Source organism: Dromiciops gliroides, chromosome 3, assembly GCF_019393635.1.
Source record: "Dromiciops gliroides isolate mDroGli1 chromosome 3, mDroGli1.pri, whole genome shotgun sequence".
Taxonomy (NCBI): domain Eukaryota; kingdom Metazoa; phylum Chordata; class Mammalia; order Microbiotheria; family Microbiotheriidae; genus Dromiciops; species Dromiciops gliroides.
The window spans coordinates 157,592,055-157,611,158 of record NC_057863.1 but is presented as its reverse complement, the minus strand read 5'-3'; the positions used below and the strand labels follow the sequence as shown (position 1 = coordinate 157,611,158).

The following is a 19,104-nucleotide window of genomic DNA, read 5'->3' as shown; positions in this document are numbered from 1 at the left end:
CCTTAAAAAAAAATACAGTAGATAGGGACAGCTAGGTGGCACAGTGGACAAAGCACCGGCCCTGAGTTCAAGTCCGACATCAGACACTTGATACTTACTTGCTGTGTGACCCTGGGCAAGTCACTTAACCCTCATTGCCCTGCAGAAAGAAAGAAAGAGAGAGAAAGAGAAAGAAAAGAAAGAAAATACAGTAGATGTTACAGAAGTTTTTAACAAAAATCAACTAATCAATCACTAATGATCATCTATTGTCACTGATATGCCAGGCACTATGCAAGTTTATGGGGTTACAAAGGCAAAAATGAAATAGTCTATGCCCTCAGTGAGCTTTTGAAAGTAGATAAATATATGCATGTGTATATTGCTGTATATATATATTATATTGTATATTGTATAATGTATGTTGCTGTATGTATATATATAGATCTATTTGTTTTGCAGCCATACCCACCATACATATACAAACACACACTCACACATATACACACAAAAAAAAATTGGGAGGGAAGGCACTAGCACTTCAGTTCTAAAATTATGGACTACCATGACCCATGGTGCCACAGATCACAGAAACCTTGCAAGATATTTTATTTTAGTTTTTTGTTTGTTTGTTTGTTTAGTGAGGCAATTGGGGTTAAGTGACTTGCCCAGGGTCACACAGCTAGTAAGTGTTAAGTGTCTGAGGCCAGATTTGAACTCAGGTACTCCTGACTCCAGGGCCGGTGCTCTATCCGCTGTGCCATCTAGCTGCCCCCTTGCAAGATATTTTAAATTTTTGACCAAACTACTTAAAAAGTAGAACTCGTTAAGTATTTCTTTTGGTCTAGGAGTACTGGGAAAAAATGACTGAGATGCTAAGGGCACTGTGAAGCAAGGTTTGGGAACTTCTACACTAGCATCTGGCTGGATCAAGGGAGATTTTCATGTATAAAGTAGCATTTGAGCTGAGTCTTGAAGGGTGTTAGGGGTTCTAAGAGGCATAGATGAAGATAAAGTGAATTCCAGGCATGAGGAATAGTCACTGCAAAAGCATGAAGACCAGAATTGGAGTGTTGAGCATGAGAGACAACAAAAAAGGCCAGTTTGACTAAAACATAGAGTGCATGAATGAAAGTAAATATAATAAAGCTGGAAAGGTAAGTTGGAGTCAGGTTTTGAAGAGTTTTTTTTTTAATTTAATATTTTATTTCCCCCCTCAATTGCTTATAAAAACAATTTTTAACATTCACTTTTTGAAATTTTGAGTTCCAAATTCTCCCTACCTCACTGAGAAGGCAAGCAATTTGATATAGGTTATAACTTGCGGTCATACAAAAGATATTTCCATGTTGGTTATGTTGTAAAAGAAAACAGACAAAAACACCCAAGAAAAATAAATATGCTTCATTCTTCATTCAGACTCCATCAATTCTTTCTCTGGAGATGGATACCATTTTTTATCATAAGTCCTTCAGAATTGTCTTTGATTGTTGTATTGCTCAGAGTAGCTAAGTCATTCACAGTTGATGATCATATGATATTGCTGTTACTGTATACATTATTCTCCTGGTTCTGTTCATTTCACTTTGCATCAGTTCATATAAGTCTTTCCAGTTTTTTGTGCAGTTTTGCATGCCCAAACAAGAGGACTTTACATCTGATCCTTGTGGTAAAGAGCCAGTTGAATGTATGGAACTAAAATTCATAACAGCAAACTATTTTAAAAGCCAAATCAAAATTCTAATTAAAAGTAAACCCTAAAATGTTTATAAATTGTATGAAAGATTCTTTTTTAAAAAAAAGGGAGTAATGGGGCAGCTAGGTGATGCAGTGGATAGAGCACTGGCCCTGGATTCAGGAGAACCTGAGTTCAAATCTGGCCTCAGACACTTGACACTTCCTAGCTGCATGACCCTGGGCAAGTCACTTAACCCCAATTGCCTCACAAAACCAAAACAAAACAAAACAAAAAAAGGAAAAAAAAAAGGGAGCGACATGGTCAGACCTGAATTTTAGAAAAATCACTCTTCTTTGTGGAGGATGGATTGGAGTGGGGCATGACTTTAGACAGGGAGACTAATTAGGAGTTTATTCTTATAGTTCATACAGGTGAGAGGTGATGAGGACCTGAACTCAAGTGGTAGCCAAGTCAGTAGAAAGAAGGGGAATTAAGCAAGAGATGTTATGGAGATAGAAATGACAAGATTTTGCCGTCAATTAGATATAAGGGATGAATAAGAATGAGGAGTCAAGAATGATGTCACAGTTGTAAAGCTGGGTGACCGGAAGGATGGCATTGCCCTCAACCACAATAGAGAACTTCAGATGAGGCATAAGTTTGAGGGGGAAGATAATGATGTTTGTGTTTTGTCTTTCTGGTTAAAACAATACCAGTAATCAGAATTGAGATTTAATGGACAATCATCCCGAGGGTTATATTTTGGCCTCTGTTCCCTCAGTTTATTTATAAATTTTAAGTTGAAGCAGGTTATGTGTGACCAATCTCTTACCAACTATATGGAGTCATTACATTAACATAAGCAATGCTAGCAACTCCTCCAAGGGACACACATATTCTTTTTGAATTTCGAAGCCTTCTGTGGTTATGGAACTTCTGCAAGCATCTGTTCTTTTGATTCCCTTTTTCCATCCATAAACTTTAATTCCAAACAGCCAGTCATGGAATGTTCACTTCCATGGCTACGCAATATTTTTTTTCTTTTTGATCCTTCAGCCAGTGAGAGATCAGCCTAATTAGCTTTCTTTTTTAGTTACCTTTAGTAACTAGAAGTAACTGCAGTAATGTTACCAGGTTGTTGTACGTAAAGGGCCTGGTAACTGCAGAGTGTTACCAAGATATAAAATGTCATTAGTGACCTATCTAATGTGCGGTGTTTTATTCTACAGGCAGCTATGTGCTACGTCCACGTAACAGCCTTGGTAGCTGAATATCTAACAAGGAAAGGTAAGAAGTGACGGCTGGTGTTTTGTGGATTTTGTCTGGATTTATGAGGTGTGTTTATTGGACTACTGTGCTGGGAACATTTTCTTCTGGTATATGGACAGCTCAGTAGGATGTTAATTATGAAGTTGTGTGAAGACCATTCTGGGACCCTCAGAAGCAAACTTTTTGAAACAAAAGAGGAAGCAAAGGTTTTTTTAAAAGAATAAAAAGACCCCAAAGTGACTCTTTAAAGAGACTACCCCCAGAAAGATGTAGGCTGTCAGATGCATGTGTTTGTTAGTAGTCTCTGACTGAGGGGGCAGCTAGGTGGCCCAGTAGATAAGGCACCAAGCCTTGGATTCAGGAGGACCTGGGTTCAAACCCAGCCTCAGACACTTACTAGCTGTGTGACCCTGGGCAAGTCACTTAACCCCCATTGCCGTGGGGGGAAAAAAAAGTAGTCTCTGACTGAGTACCAGTATTGGAAGGTGTTTTTTTTTTTCCTTCCTGAAGCCTTATTCTTCAGTTTTGGCTGAAGGTTTCCAACAGTCGTTATGCTTGTTGTGGAACATTGCTCCCCCCCCCCCCCAAAGTCAACCTAGGGCTGAAAGGACTTGACCTTTCCCAAGGTAGTCAACTCTCAAAGAACCAACTCCTCTTTCTTTTGAAGGCTTGGATCATAATTTAAGGTGTTCTGGAACATAAGATCACGGTCAGCTCCAGACACTCTATTGGGCATAGTTATATAGTTCAATTTTGAGAACCTGGATAATTTTCTGGAGGTATAGCCTCCATCTCAGTTGAAAATGAATGTGGGAGGGGCAGCTAGGTGGCACAGTGGATAAAGCACTGGCCCTGGATTCAGAAGGACCTGAGTTCAAATCCAGCCTCAGACACTTGACACTTACTAGCTGTGTGACCCTGGGCAAGTCACTTAAACCTCACTGCCCCACCCAAAAAAAAAATATAATTGGGAAGTCTTATAAGTCACTTAACCCTCATTGCTCTGGGGGGAAAAAAAAGGAAAAAGAAAAAAAAAAGAAAATTAATGTGGGGCTTTGAGATAAAAGGAAGAGATAGGGGTAGGGGTGGGGGTGGAAATGCTCATTGTATCAGTCTGTTCATGTTTACTTTCGAATCTAGGGGCATGAATTTAATTCAACAAATGTTTTTCAAGTACATATGTGTTGGGTACTGGATTGGATACAGGGGATAGAACAGTGAAAAACAATTCATGTTTCAATAGCAATTCGGGTTTAAGCTGACCTCAAAGCCAGGAAGTCCTGTGGGTTCACGCGCTACCTCTCAACACATACTGATTTTGTGACCCTTGGCAAATCATTTAACCTCCGAATTTTCTAAGTGGTTCTCTAAGATTAAAAGTTGCAGAAAAGGACCAACCTGCATTTACAGGGGGAGTTTTCTCATATAGGAGATCTCTATAGCAATGAAATTATAAGTCTGTTCCCTATATCCCTAGGGACAGCTAGGAGTCAGGGCCAGGAACTGACTTAAAATCCAGCCTTAGCCATGTGACCCTAGGCAAGTCACTTAACCTCTATCTGCCCGAGTTTCCTCAACTGCAAAATGGGGATAATAACAATACCTACCTTCCAGGGTTATTGTAAGAATCAAACGAAATAAAATTTGTAAAGTGCTTTGAACACTGCCTGGCCCATAGTAGACACTATATAAATGTTAGCTATTATTATTGTTGTTATTAATTCTTTTTTCCTATCCCTTCCTCACAGAAAGTCAGAAAGTTAGGGTAGTCTAAGCTGTATTATTCCCATTTTACCGAAGAGGAAATTGAATTTCATAGTGGTTAGGTAAACTTTCCCAGTGTCACGTAAGGAGAGATTAGCACAACTGGAATTGGAACTAAGTTCTTCTTTTCATACATTACATCACTGTTGCCTCTCCCCAAAGCACTTTAAAGTTAAAAGGATTTCTGTTTACCCAGCTACTTGTGTGGCTCCAGGAAGTCATTTAATGTCCCCATGCTTGAGTTTGCTCATCTACAAAATGGGGATGATATTACTTATGTGGACAGGAAGTGCTTTGTCAACTTTAGATGTCAGTTGCTGCTACTACGTATGGCCTGTTACATTACAAGCTGGCTGGGAGTTGGACAAGCTCACTTTGACCAGTTCCTTTTCTTATTTGTCAGTCTTTCTTCCTTTATAAAATTATCCCAGTATCTGCCAGCACAGCACCTTTGCTTCTGGAAAAGAAGCTGGTTTTAAACTCATTCTTCAAAAAAACCCAAACAAACAAACAAAAAAAGGGGGGCAGCTAGGTGGCACAGTGGATAGAGCACCGGCCCTGGAATCAGGAGTACCTGAGTTCAAATCCAGCCTCAGACGCTTAACACTTACTAGCTGTGTGACCCTGGGCAAGTCACTTAACCCCAATTGCTTCACTAATTAAAAAACAAAAAACAAAAAAATAAAGTCATTCTTCAGTCCAGAAAACACCCTGGCAAGCATCAGTATTAAGCCAACAGGGAAAGGGAGGTGTTGAAGTGGTGTTGGATAGAGGGTTGGATGCAAGGCTGTCCACTCTGATTGTACTATGTTCAAATGAATCAAAAATTATCACAAGTCCAAAGAGGGAGGTACTGTTTTCTATGACTGCTGTTAGGATGTTCTGTTAAGATCATCATCAGGTAATCCATTTCCTCATATTTAGAAGCAGATATAACATTCCGGCGGGAGCTATCCTACCTCCCCTCCAGCCACAGCACCTTCCAGAGGAGCAGTCGGGGAGGTGAGCCTGGGAGAGGCCTCGCCGCTAGCAGCCAGGACTGCCTCTTCTTGCTATCATCCATTGGTGTTGGGTTTCCCTTGGTCAACTTTGAACAGATAGATGCCTTTCACTTTCCTTCTTTCTCTCTCTCCCTTTCTTGGGCTCTCCTATGGTTGGCAAGAGACAACTCATCGGTACAGAACACCTTAACATTTTGATTTGACCCTCCTAATGCCAAATTATATTTTGTCAGCTGACTTAGCAGCTTAGTCTCAGGGTTTTAAGAGGTCATATTTTGTTTGTTCCTGTCAAACTCATGTTTTGACTTCTCTGTTCACATTTTTCATTCATAAAGCCCAAATTTCCTGTTATAAAAGTAATAGTGGGGGGCAGCTAGGTAGCACAGTGGATAAAGCACCGGCCCTGGATTCAGAAGGACCTGAGTTCAAAGCCAGCCTCAGACACTTACTAGCTGTGTGACCCTGGGCAAGTCACTTAAACCCCATTGTCCTAAAAAAAAAAGTAATAGTAATAACCAAGCAACTTAATTAGTGACGTCATCATATTAGTCCATTAATAACAAGAGCCTGTTTCCCTTATATATGGTATAAACTTTCCAATTGTGAAATATGAGGCAGTCTTTTCTATGTCATACACATGTTATTCTATACTACTCTGCTTAGTAACTATTACTTAGGTGATTCTTCAAGGGGTTGCCCATCTAAGGCAAAATATTTTTCCATCATTATCATATAGAACTGAAATAGTCGGGAATACTTTAAGGAAGTTGATTCCAGCTGTTTCTCCTAACTCTAACTTTAACCTAGGTTTTGATGTTGGTTCCCCCCTCCACCCCGAATATGGGTTTTTTTGGATTTCCAAAAAGCATCAGTGCCCTTCCTTATCCTATTTCCTACTTGGATGGGGTAAAAGACCTCATCGTGCTTTAGAGGCATGGAACCAATCTCCAAGTTTCCCTTTGTAGATGGAGTTATAGAAGTGCTTTCATGCAGTATTCCCATCTCGTTTTATAAAGAGAGGGTGACATGGAAATCATGATTTTTGCATCTATTCCCAGCCATGCTGGGTGAGGCAAATTTTATTTTGTTATATTATTGAGGCTTGAGGGAGGTGGGTTTCTTTCAGTTGCCTGTTACCTTTTTTAATGGTCATGGCTTCCACATTTATCTTGGTGACTAAGCAGTGATTAGCCTGACTAAGATCATCTGTTCAGATTTAATTTAACATAATTTGACCGTGAATGCAATTTCCTGCAATTCAGGGATTATGTATTTATCATGAATTTAATTGATAGCCCATAATCATGGTACAGAGAACCTTTATGTTATGTGCTAGCATTAAATACTACTTTAGAATTCATGAACTTGTTGAAAACAGAACTGATTAAGAAATATGAAGATTAAAGTTAAAGAAAATATCAAGGGAAGGGGTGTATAAAAGAAAGAAAAAATACTCAGAAGACGTATACATCAGCATTGACTTCCCTCATCTGAGTGTGTCCTTAAGGCTTGGCCTATTTCAAGACTTGGTTGGCCACATCCCTTTGAAAATGGGAACACCCCCTGCCCTCAGCAGGAAGGAAGCTTGAGTTAATTGGGTTCACCTACTTTCGGGCAATTAACTCCTCAAATCTCTTTCTCTCAAATGTCCTAGGCATGTTTAGACAAGGATGCACAGCCTTCAGGGTAATTACCCCCAATATAGATGAAGAGGCCTCAATGATGGAAGATGTTGGGATGCAGGATGTCCATTTTAATGAGGTAAGTGCGTAGATTGCCTATTGGGTTACTCAGTTACTTGAGCATCTCATGATTGGCCTTTTCCTTCTATGCTGTTTGCTTCCCAACAGGCTTCCAGACCCACCACCTTTTTTCATGCTTTTCTTTACTCTGCAGCTGCAGCCACTCTCAGATCTTATTAAGATCATTCTGTCCGTTGCTGGGAGCCACAAAGGCTGTAATTCTTCCTTCCTAGGAAGCATCCTCTCAGCTCAGGGGGAAGGGACATGGGGAGGCTGCACGTGTAAGCATTCCATGAGAAAGAGACAATAACTCACTGTAAAGGGCTTCACAGTATCCCTCCGTTGCTCTGGAAGTAGGAATTACAACTCTATAGCTTTAGAAATCATTGCTCTTATTTAATCTTCGTTAAAATTAAGCATATCTAAATTTAGACATATTACATAGAACTCAAAGCAGTTAGATCCTGCTTGGCCCCAACGTTAGAGCAAATCTGTTCTCTGTTCTCTTGCTTTCGCTCTCGCGCGCACTCTCTCTCTCTCTCTCTCTCTCTCTCTCTCTCCCTCTCTCTCTCTCTCTCTCTCTCTCTCTCTCCCTCTTTCTCTCTCTCTTTCTCTCCCCCCCCCTTTTGATAAATCTTTAATAAGCTGCTCTTATGTTTAGAGCTGGGAGGGACCTTAGCAGTCATCTAAGCCAGCCTTCTAATTTTATAAAACCCGTCCCAGAGAGATTAAGTAATTTAAGGTCACATGGCAAGGCACAGATTTGAGCAAAGGTCTTCTGACTCTAAGGGCAGCTAGGTGGTACAGTGGATAGAATGCAAGGCCTGGAATCAGGAAGACTAACTCTCTGAGTTCAAATCTCACCTCAGACACTTACTAGCTAAGTGACCTTGAGCAAGTCACGTAACCCGGTTTGTCTCAGTTTCCTCATCTGTAAAAATGAGTTGCAGAAGGAAATGGCAAAGCACTCCAGAACTTTTGCCAAGAAAATGCCAAATGGGGTCCCAAAGAGTCAGATACTATTGAAATGACACAACAACCACCACTCCTGACTCTAAACACAATAACCGTTCTATTAAACCACGTTGTTTCTTCACAATTTGGATAACTTTAGATAAAAACGACCCAACTCAGGGGAGAAAAGAAATAGAAAGCAACTAGTAAGGAATGAGGAAGGATGTCTGTTTCCAAACTAGAATAACTCCAATTACCTATGCCATAGAGTAGCCTTTGTTTTTTGTTTTTTGTTTTTTTACAGAGCAAAGAGGGTTAAGTGACTTGCCCAGGGTCACACAGCTAGTGCCAAGTGTCTGAGGCTGGATTTGAATTCAGGTCCTCCTGAATCCAAGGCCATTGCTTTATCCACTGCGCCACCTAGCTGCCCCTAGAGTAGCCTTTTAAATGAACAAATTGACTACAAAGGGTGGGGATTGTTTCAGCTAAAAAATAATTTCCAAAAAACTGTTTGGAAAATTTATTTCAAAACCTCATAAAGATCTGGTTCATCGTGCTCGCAAAAACTTTGTTTATAACTTCCTTATTGGGATGTGGACATCATAGTCTGGAGACTATGAAATATTTCTTTTATTCAGTAGCATAAAAATTGTCACCACTGTAGCTCCCCGGACTCAGTGAATTGAGTTTTCGTTGGACTCAGAAAATGAGTTTTTTCCTGGACTTCTTCCTTCAAAAATGCTGGGATATAGCATCCTCTTAGTAGTAAATAACAAATTTGGAATTGTAACCCTATCCATCTGACTCCATCCCAGTTTTCTTTCCATTACACCACACTGACTCTTTGGTGTGAAGATCTGGTTTTGAGTGAAACTTGCTAGCTTTGTGACTGTGGAGGGCGTCCCTTCATCTCTCTCTCTCTCTCTCTCTCTCTCTCTCTCTCTCTCTCTCTCTCTCTCTCTCTCTCTCTCTCTCTCATGCTCCTTTTCCTCATCTATAAAATGCAAATGATGGTAGGTGACTTCATTGCCTTGTAGTGTTGTTGTGAAGAAAGCACTTAAAAATATTACAAAGAAAACTAAGGTATTACAAAGAAAAAAGATCCAAAACTGGATGGCATGTTACCAAATACTGACCAGATTAGCATATCAAGCCAACCCCCCACTTTGTGCCTGAGGATTACCAAGGCAGTATGCAAATCAGTCAACTTATTAAACCTTGTCCTGTCATCTCAGTAGTGTCTACCCCATTTGGGGGCTTTCTTGGCAAGTATGCTGGATTAGTTTGTCATTTCCTTCACCTCATTTTACAGGTGAGGCAGACAGGTTAAGTGACTTGCCCAAGGTCAACAAGGTAGTAAGTGTCTAAGTTCAGATTTGAATTCAGGCTCCAGACCCCGTACTCTATGCACTTCACCACCCAGTTGCCCATCCTAAACTTGATGATCAGTGATAAAATAACAAATGTAAGAGCCAATAAGTAAAACCATGAATATGTTCATCTGGTTGATTTGGCAAAATAGAATCATTTCTGCGTTGGTAAGCACAAAAATCCAGAGATCATTATAAGGAGAGGGATTTATATCCCTAGTAATTAGCATAGTATCTAGCACAGGGTAGGTAGGTGCTTTAATGAATGCTCATCAACTGTCTGAGATCAATTTGAAGTAACAAAGTGAATAAAAGTTTTGAGCTACTTTACATAAACGGAGAACCAAGGATATTTCTTTTCTTTTTTTTTTTTTTTAGTGAGGCAATTGGGGTTAAGTGACTTGCCCAGGGTCACACAGCTAGTAAGTGTTAAGTGTCTGAGGGAGGGTTTGAACTCAGGTACTCCTGACTCCAGGGCCGGTGCTCTATCCACTGTGCCACCTAGCCGCCCCCCAAGGATATTTCTAATTACTAATTATCTAGAAGACAAGTTTGCCTGATTTGGTTTTGATTTGGTTATTTATTTATTTATTTTTGGGTGAGGCAATTGGGGTTAAGTGACTTGCCCAGGGTCACGCAGCTAGTAAGTGTTAGGTGTCTGAGGCCGGATTTGAACTCAGGTACTCCTGAATCCAGGGCCGATGCTTTATCCACTGTGCCATCTAGCTGCCCCTTGATTTGGTTTTAAAGCATAAAATTACTTAATAACAAAGTCTAGGGTGCATGTAATTCTGTAAGAGATTAGGAAGGAACATATATTGGAATTATAACGTACTTAGCTAAAGATAAAAGCATCAAAAGTGAAACTTCAAGGAGAATTTTGGAGAGGATCCCAAATGCCTCATGTTTTACAATCCTATTTTATCTGACTGTCAGGATCTTTCAGGAAACAGTAACTTTCATTATGAAAGGTGATTATCTTTGTCAGATTTTTCCTGATGATGGAAAAGATGCATAATTATAAGTAAGCAAGGATAGTTCTTGCCCTCAGAGCCGACTACCCATAAAGGGAATCTGGAAGGGGGAAGGCATTTCGTGGAGGTGGCCTGAAGTAGCATGGAGACCTGGAGGCCCAGCCAGATAAAGGCTCACCGGTCAGAGCCAAGGGACCCAGGAGCAGAGTACAAGTTACTGATGGGGAAGGAGGGGGACATTATGATCCAAGCAAGCCAGGAAGTGTTGGTGGATGCCTAGGCCCCAGCAAGAGGTGATTTTAGTAGTGTCTGTGGAAAATAGAAATGACAATTGTGTTCCCTGCACTAGATATTCATGGTTTTCATACTGTGGCTGATTCTGAGCTTTTTTCATTAATTTCTTCTTATATTGTTTGCAAAGTACCTGGTGGCACTTGAAAAATGTCCCTTGAAAGAACATGGTAGGCTAACTTTAAACCAACAAGGAAACCTTAATGTACTTAACACTACAGTTCAACTTAGACTTCTTTATAAATTATTTCACTGATAATTTCCTTATCTTTCAATTGTGTTTTCTTCTGCAATTAGGATGTGTTGATGGAATTGCTAGAACAGTGCGCAGATGGGCTCTGGAAGGCTGAACGCTATGAGCTGATTGCTGACATCTATAAACTCATAATTCCCATTTATGAGAAACGCAGAGATTTTGAGGTATCTTATTTGGGGTTTTCTACTTGTCACGACACTTGTGGGACAAACTTCCTTTTCTTGCTTCTACGTAATTTTGAAGTTTTCTCAGAAATAAAGTCACTTTCTGATTTTCCTCTCTTTTTTCTAAAAAGTAAAAAAAAAATGGAAACGATATGTTGCACTTTCTAAAGTTTTCAATATATCTGGCTCTTAAATGGATGAAATAAATTAGTTTGCTGAAATTGTGGATCATATAAGTCAACTCTCAATTATCCACACCACTGGAGGGAAGCGGCAGCGTGGAAAATCCAAAATGGCAGCTAATTTAAATATAAATTTATTTTACTTTGGAAGGTGGTTTAGTACCTATATTTGAATATGAATGCTTTGACTTTTTTGAGAAGTCATAACAAAATAATGAAACCACACTATGAAGATCTTTGTTGTTCTGGAAGAGTTAGAGCAGGGAAAGATTGGCAGCACCCCTGTATAGCACATGGGACAAAGAGGGTACCCAGACAGACTTTTTCAATGGAGACCTAATTGCTACCTTTCTCCTTTCCTTCTGCCATTTGCACAAATCAACACCTCTGCCTTCACTTCTGGCAATAGTCAGTATGTAAATAAACACCCACTAAATGTGTTAGGGAAGTGACATCTAGTCACCATTCTGAACATGCCCCTTTATATCAATGAAGCTCCCAGGACTCTGGGGCTCTGGACAAAGATCATCCACTTAGTAATCCAGAATTGACTATCCATATCTTAGTTTTGTTGTTATCATTGTTGTTGTTGTTGAATTGTTTCAGTCGTGTCTGACTCTTCGTGATTCCATTTGGGGTTTTCTTAACAAAGATCCTGGAGTGGTTTGCCATTTCCTTTTTCACCTCATTTTATGGATTAGGAAACTGAGGCAAACAGGGTCCAGCGACTTGCACAGGATCACACATCTAGCAAGTGTCTGAGGCCAATTTTTTTTTTTTTTTTTTTAGTGAGGCAGTTGGGGTTGACTTGCCCAGGGTCACACAGCTAGTAAGTGTTAAGTGTCTGAGGCCGGATTTGAACTCAGGTACTGCTGACTCCAGGGCTGGTGCTCTATCCACTGTGCCATCTAGCTGCCCCTGAGGCCAGATTTTAACTCAGGAAAATGAGCTTCCTGACTTCAGGCCTAACACTCTATCCATCAAACCACCTAGCTACCATATCTTAGTTTACACAAGTTAATCCTTTGTACAGGAATTGGTCATTTTTATTCAGGACATCACTTTTAAATTTCCCAAAGAAGTTGAGTTGATAAAATTAAATTTTATCTAGTTACCTTTAAAGGTAATTTTTTTTTAATTAGCAAGCAAATAGACATCTATTCAATTCTTTTGTAATCTGCAGCAAATCTCATGAGATTGGTTTTCTGTTTGAAAAGTATCCACTTGATAGTGTTCTAGCTTAATTTGATTTTTTAAAAATAGAATTTGTTTTTTAAAATAGCTTTGTTGGGCAGCTAGGTGGCACAGTAGAGAAAGCACCAGACCTGGATTCAGGAGGACCTGAGTTCAAATCCGACCTCAGACACTAGACACTTATTAGCTGTGTCACCCTGGGCAAGTCACTTAACCCTCATTGCCCTGAAAAAAATTAAAATAAAATAAAATAAATTTAATTAAAATAGTTTTGTTGGGAGGGTCTCTTAATTTGCTTTTTAAAATTGAAATGACTCATTTATTCTCATGTCATCTTATCACTTTTTCTTTGCTTTTTGAAAAAAGAATTTGAAAATAACTTTTTGTAAGAGAAGAGGGCTAAAAAGAAAGGCTTTTTTTTTTCTTTTTCTATTTAACATTGACTGAGAATCTGAATCCACTGTTTACAAGTCTAAAGGAAACTTCTCTTCCATATTTCTAGAGACTAGCTCATCTATATGACACTCTCCATCGAGCATACAGCAAAGTCACAGAAGTCATGCATACTGGCAAGAGACTTCTGGGGACTTATTTCAGAGTGGCATTCTTTGGACAGGTGAGCATAACCTCTCCTCTCTAGAAATGATAGTGAGTACTGTAAAAAGTTTGCACAATTCCGTTTTGCACCTAATTCTGTTTCATGCATTATAAATTCTATATAAGATGCAGTCTTCTTTGATCTGTTAAATTTAACATGTTTGGTATAATTCTGATCTTCCTCAGTAAACTTTCTGCTTTTTTCTTCCTGTCTTTTCTTTTATTACTTTCTTAAGGCAGCGGTAAGTTCTTCGTACGTAAAGACATTCCTAAGAATGTTTTTTGAGCGGCATCTCTGGTGCTTCTGTGTGGTTTGCCAGTTGCCTTTTCCAAGCTGTATGTATATCTATCTAGTCCTCATAGCTCCAAACAATAACATTTGATTCCATTTACAGAAATAAATCACCTGTCTCCTATACATCTGTATTGCATGTTTTAAACCAAAAAAAAAAAAATAAGAATTTCTGGCTGCCCTTGTATATGTGACATCTTCATCTTTTTGTGATATAATATCTCCACAGTAGATTGACCATTATAATATTTCAGAGAGCCCACGAGGAAGGGTTCTTTCTCATTTAACTTGAGTTTTAACCTACAAGTATCTAACATTTTTACATTGTATAAACTGTCATCCATGTATTTAGGAAGTGTGCATTCCTATGAGCAGTATATAACCTTCAATTTATTCTGTTGTCTTTCACAACTTTATAGCAATACCAGTTTACAGACACTGACACAGATGTGGAGGTAATTACAGTAAATGCTTATGAAGCAAGCAATGTAGTCAAATGACTACATTCCAACCCTTAGTTTGATGTGGATATTTTTGTTCAGTCTAGCCTGCCTTGTTTTGTTTTGTTTTTAATATGTTCTGTGTTCTTTCTGTTGTTTTGTCTGTTTTATCTTAGGACAGGGATTTTTTTAACTCATTATTTCAAATATTAACTGATATTTGGCTTTTAAAATGTGTATCCTGTTTCACTTCTCATGCCATATTGTTGAATCTAAAACAGATGCTAACTGGAGATATTATGGCTATTATCTTGCTATTGCACTGACAGACTTAAGTAGTCTTGAAATTAATTATATGTAACAGAATTGGCATGATGTTTCCTTTATAATGTATTTGCCCTTCTCCAGACCTAGGGGCTTTTAAAAATTATGCTATAAAATGTACTATAAATAGAATAGATTGGGACATTTTTGCAAGTCATATGGGAAACTGCCTTTAGCAGACAATGGCACCATTTTTGGATAAAGGACAGTCTTGGGAATGTGAAACAGAGATGAACCTAGTCTCTCCAGCTGAATGAGAAAACAGAGTCTTGGTTCCCAGACCTTTAATTACACTCAAGCACGTGATGACAACATCCTCAAATATGTTTGCAATTTTGTGTTCTTTCTTCATCTTTGCACCCTTCCTCTACCCAGACTTTTCTACTATTCACCTTTTTTTTTCTTCCCTTCAGGAAACCTATTTGTATAAGGTTCTATTTTTTTTTTTGAGTTGTTAATTTTTGCTTTGAATCCTAACAACAAATGTTGAAAGTGCTGTTTGTAAAACAAAAAAAAATCCCCACTGTCTGGGTTATTATAGACCAGAGCTATGGGCGTACTGGAACGGTACTAATTTTTGTTTTTCCCCACAGGGATTCTTTGAAGATGAAGATGGAAAGGAGTATATTTACAAAGAACCTAAGCTGACACCTTTGTCAGAAATCTCCCAAAGACTACTAAAGCTTTACTCAGACAAATTTGGTTCTGAAAATGTCAAAATGATCCAAGATTCTGGCAAGGTATGAGCACGAATGGAGGATTTTGATAGCTCTCACATGGGTATTGTTTTATTTTTGCTTAAAACCAAACTGCTATCTTGTAAGACTTTAACATCTCTAGCTTATGGTTTAGAAAATGCCCAATTTCTGTCTGCATTTTTAGTTTCCATTTCTAGAGATTGGCTTCTATTATTTGCTTCTCAAAACACATCCTTACCTTGAACATTCAACCCCTAAAACCACATATCCAACTAGATGTCCTTGTATTTCCTCAAACTTACCTGGGAAAAGACAAAACTTCTATTCTCTTCACACTAAAAGCTTGCTATTCAATTTGACCGGTATTTATTAAGTATTTTGTATGTAGTAGGCATGCTCCCTGCCATCAGTGGCAGCCATCTTGTTACAAATAAGTATGGAGTCATGCTTGATGTCTTTTTTGGGAGGGGAGGTAGGGCAATGGGGGTTAAGTGACTTGCCCAGGGTCACACAGCTAATAAGTGTCAAGTGTCTGAGGCCAGATTTGAACTCAGGTACTCCTGAATCCAGGGCCGATGCTTTATCCACTGCGCCACCTAGCTGCCCCCTTTGATGTTTTCTTAATCTTTCAGTCCCTCCTTCCCAGCAAGTGTATTACCAACAACTTAAAGATAATGCCATAGATCTTAGGAATTACATTTCTAATATCAACACTAGTGTGTTAGCCTCAGTTAATGAACTCCCCAGGCCATTGTAACCTTGTTTTCAAGGGTCTCCCACATTTCTCTTCCTCCCTTTTCAATCCATACACAATGCCCCTAACAGAATGGACCTAACTCTTCAACCAAGCACCTCTTTTCCAATCCTTTCAGTATCACATCCTACCTAAACAGGTCACTCAGTGGGTTGGTTTAATAGATATGAATTAGAAAAGAAATGGGAAAATGTAGCAGGCAAAGAAATGCTCCTTTTCCAATTCTGAATAAGGAAATTTCATAATAATGAACAAAATTGTTCGTACTTTTTCTCTCATAAAAAATTTTGCAACACATCCAAGCAAAAAACTTGAGGTATGTCATTGAGGAATTTCTGTGACAGTTATATCCATGGGATCTGAAGAGATCTCCAACAAGGAGCATAGCAAAAGGGGAACACGAGACCCATCACTGTGCCTTGGAGGGTATACACATTTATGAGGCAGGGCATGAATAATGGTTTAGCAGAGGAGATGGAGGAGTAGCGGTCAGCCAGGTAGGAGGAGAAACAAGACACAGCAGTATCACAAAAAACTCAGGGATGAAGGATTCTCCTCAGAGTGCTCAGCAGCAGAAAGACCAAGAAAGAAGAAGACTGAGAAAGGATGCTTAGATCCAGTCAAGAGGTCACTGGTAACTTTTGTAGAGCAGTTTCCAGATTGAGCAGGTGAGTTGGAAGTCAGATTGCAAGGGGTTAAGGAGAATAAATAGAGGACGTAAGGATAGACAACTTTTTCTATGAATTCAGTGATGAGGGTGATAGCATCCAATGAGGGTTGTTTTTTAAGAATGGAGATGACCCAGGCATGCTTGTAAAATGCAAGTACATCACAGGCTGAAACAAAAGAGTAGAGACCAGACAACTATGTCCAGAAGTTTGAGGGTGTCATCCTAGTGGACAGTTCATGTTTTTTCAGTCTGATATGAAGAAAAGTCCTCTGCTAAAGAGGAAAAAGAGTGAACATATTAAATACTAATCTAATTTTTAAAAGTCATACATTGTAACAAGTAGTAATGACTTCAGTTTTTATAATTAATTGGATTATTTTAATTCCCTGGATTGATGTAATATCTTTCTTCCTTAAAAGTTCAAAGCATAATTGTCTTTAAAATTTCTTTTTAAATCTCTACATTGTATCTGTGAATAGGGGAATTAATTGTTCATTAGGACTTACTTGAGTTAATTAAACCTGTGCTTTTCTCATTTACTTTTCTGTTTTGTTCTTGTACTATTACAATTGCTAACATTTTCTGGCTGTCCTCCCATAACCCCCCCTCCCCTTCAACCCCTCACCCAAATGTATTCTCTTTTTCTCTTGGTGTAAAAGATTAAAAGTGCCTTAAATACAATGAAAATTTATCAAAAATAATTAAAAAGGGGCAGCTAGGTGGCTCAGTGGATAGAGCACCGGCTCTGGATTCAGGAGTACCTGAGTTCAAATCCAGTCTCAGACACTTAACACTTACTAGCTGTGTGACCCTGGGCAAGTCACTTAACCCCAATTGCCTCACTAAAAAAAAAATAATAATAATAATTAAAAAACACTTAATAGGATGTCCTTTGTTTCTTATTAGAATTACCTAGCTTTAATTTCTTATTTCCTTTTACATTTGGCTTTTAATATTACATATATATCTTTAAAATATCTCTTTTGGCTTTAAATATATATTCATAGAGATATGCTAGCTTCTGAAGTTTAATTACTAAATTACATGGTAATGAGAAACAGGACTGTAGCTACTCAGCATTTCCTCTTTTTTAATAACTGGGTGGTTATAGTGGGGAAACTATGGATTTTATGCTTGGACTTAAAAGCAGTGTTACTAAGCAAAATATTTACTTTCCAGAGCAAACCTTTAAAGGTCATTTCAGGGGAAGAGAAAAAGAGTCATTCTCCCTTCAATATTTTCCACCTTCCTTTTTTCTTTTTTCACTTAAAGGTCAACCCTAAGGATTTGGATTCAAAATATGCCTATATCCAAGTAACCCATGTAACCCCATTCTTTGATGAAAAGGAATTACAAGAAAGGAAGACTGACTTTGAAAGAACTCATAACATCCGCCGTTTCATGTTTGAAATGCCATTTACTCAGAGTGGTAAGCGACAGGGTGGAGTTGAAGAACAGTGTAAACGACGTACAATATTGACAGGTATGGATTTTCCACAATTACCTGGGAAACGTTTAGTTTCAGTTGAAAGGGGGTAAAGACAATATTGTCCTTTTTCTTGGATTTCCACTGGAACAGATATTGAATAATCAACACTTAGAAAAGGGACTTTCTGAAACAACTGATGCCTTAGAGTTTGAAGGGACCCTGGAACTACTTAGGATTATCAATTTAAAGTTGAGAGGAATATCATAGGTCATCAATTTATCTTCAGTTTATAGATGAAGAACCTGAGGGCTCAGAGAGAGATTTGAGTGACTTTTATACACAGTAGGTGGAAGAACCAGAGTTTGAAACTAAGGCCTTGGATTCTAATTCTGTCACTTTCCACCACACCACACTGCCCAACTAGGACAGAAACCCCTCAAGCTCCCTGAGAGCATATACATACCACTGCATATGTCCAATGTAGCCAAAAGCAATTTACCTCTGTTTGGAACCCGTCGAGCAGCTAAGATCCAAGAATGGAATAGATAGTGGATAGAGCAAGCACTGGACCTGGAATCAGGAAGACCCGAGTTCAAATTTAGCCCCAGACACTTACTAACTATGTGACCCTGGCCAAGTCTCTTAGCCCTGTTTGCTTCAATTTCCTCATCTAGAAAATGAGTTGCAGAAGGAAATGGCAGACCACTCCAGTATATTTGCCAAGAAACCCCAAATGTGGTCATGAAGATTTGGAAATGACTGAACTATAACAAGTGTACAAGATAATGCATTATGTATAATTTCACATATACCCAAAATCCTTTGGCCAACTATAAAATAAATTTCTTTATCAGTTAGGCATTGACTGGTCTAATTATTAAGATATAATAAGAGAGAAACTATTGTGTATGAGATCAAAACTAGGGTGTTATATCACTGTGCTTTCTAATGGACTATATGGTACAGTAAGTTCCATAGTTTAATCTAGATTTGTTCAGGTTTTATGTGCTTGAGAGGGAAATTTGGTTTCTTTAGAATGAATGAATGAATTTTCCACTTAGTTTGGCACTCTAAGTCAATCC

At 38.8% G+C, this 19,104-nt stretch overlaps 1 protein-coding gene across 30 annotated transcripts in view; it reads left to right on the top strand.

The window, feature by feature from the left end:
* The window catches only part of DOCK9 (dedicator of cytokinesis 9), a 366,360-nt gene that overhangs the window by 331,012 nt on the left and 16,244 nt on the right, over positions 1-19,104 (top strand). For 15 of the 30 annotated variants that reach the window (XM_043997733.1, XM_043997725.1, XM_043997718.1 and 12 more), the window contains 9 exons: positions 2,887-2,944; positions 5,615-5,692; positions 7,346-7,452; positions 11,320-11,442; positions 13,321-13,434; positions 13,652-13,657; positions 14,127-14,162; positions 15,065-15,211; positions 17,866-18,076. In XM_043997733.1, coding sequence (XP_043853668.1) covers positions 2,887-2,944; positions 5,615-5,692; positions 7,346-7,452; positions 11,320-11,442; positions 13,321-13,434; positions 13,652-13,657; positions 14,127-14,162; positions 15,065-15,211; positions 17,866-18,076 — 880 coding nt within the window. The remainder of the gene's footprint in view (positions 1-2,886; positions 2,945-5,614; positions 5,693-7,345; positions 7,453-11,319; positions 11,443-13,320; positions 13,435-13,651; positions 13,658-14,126; positions 14,163-15,064; positions 15,212-17,865; positions 18,077-19,104) is intronic. The other 15 variants (XM_043997744.1, XM_043997738.1, XM_043997731.1 and 12 more) reach the window with 5 other exon arrangements.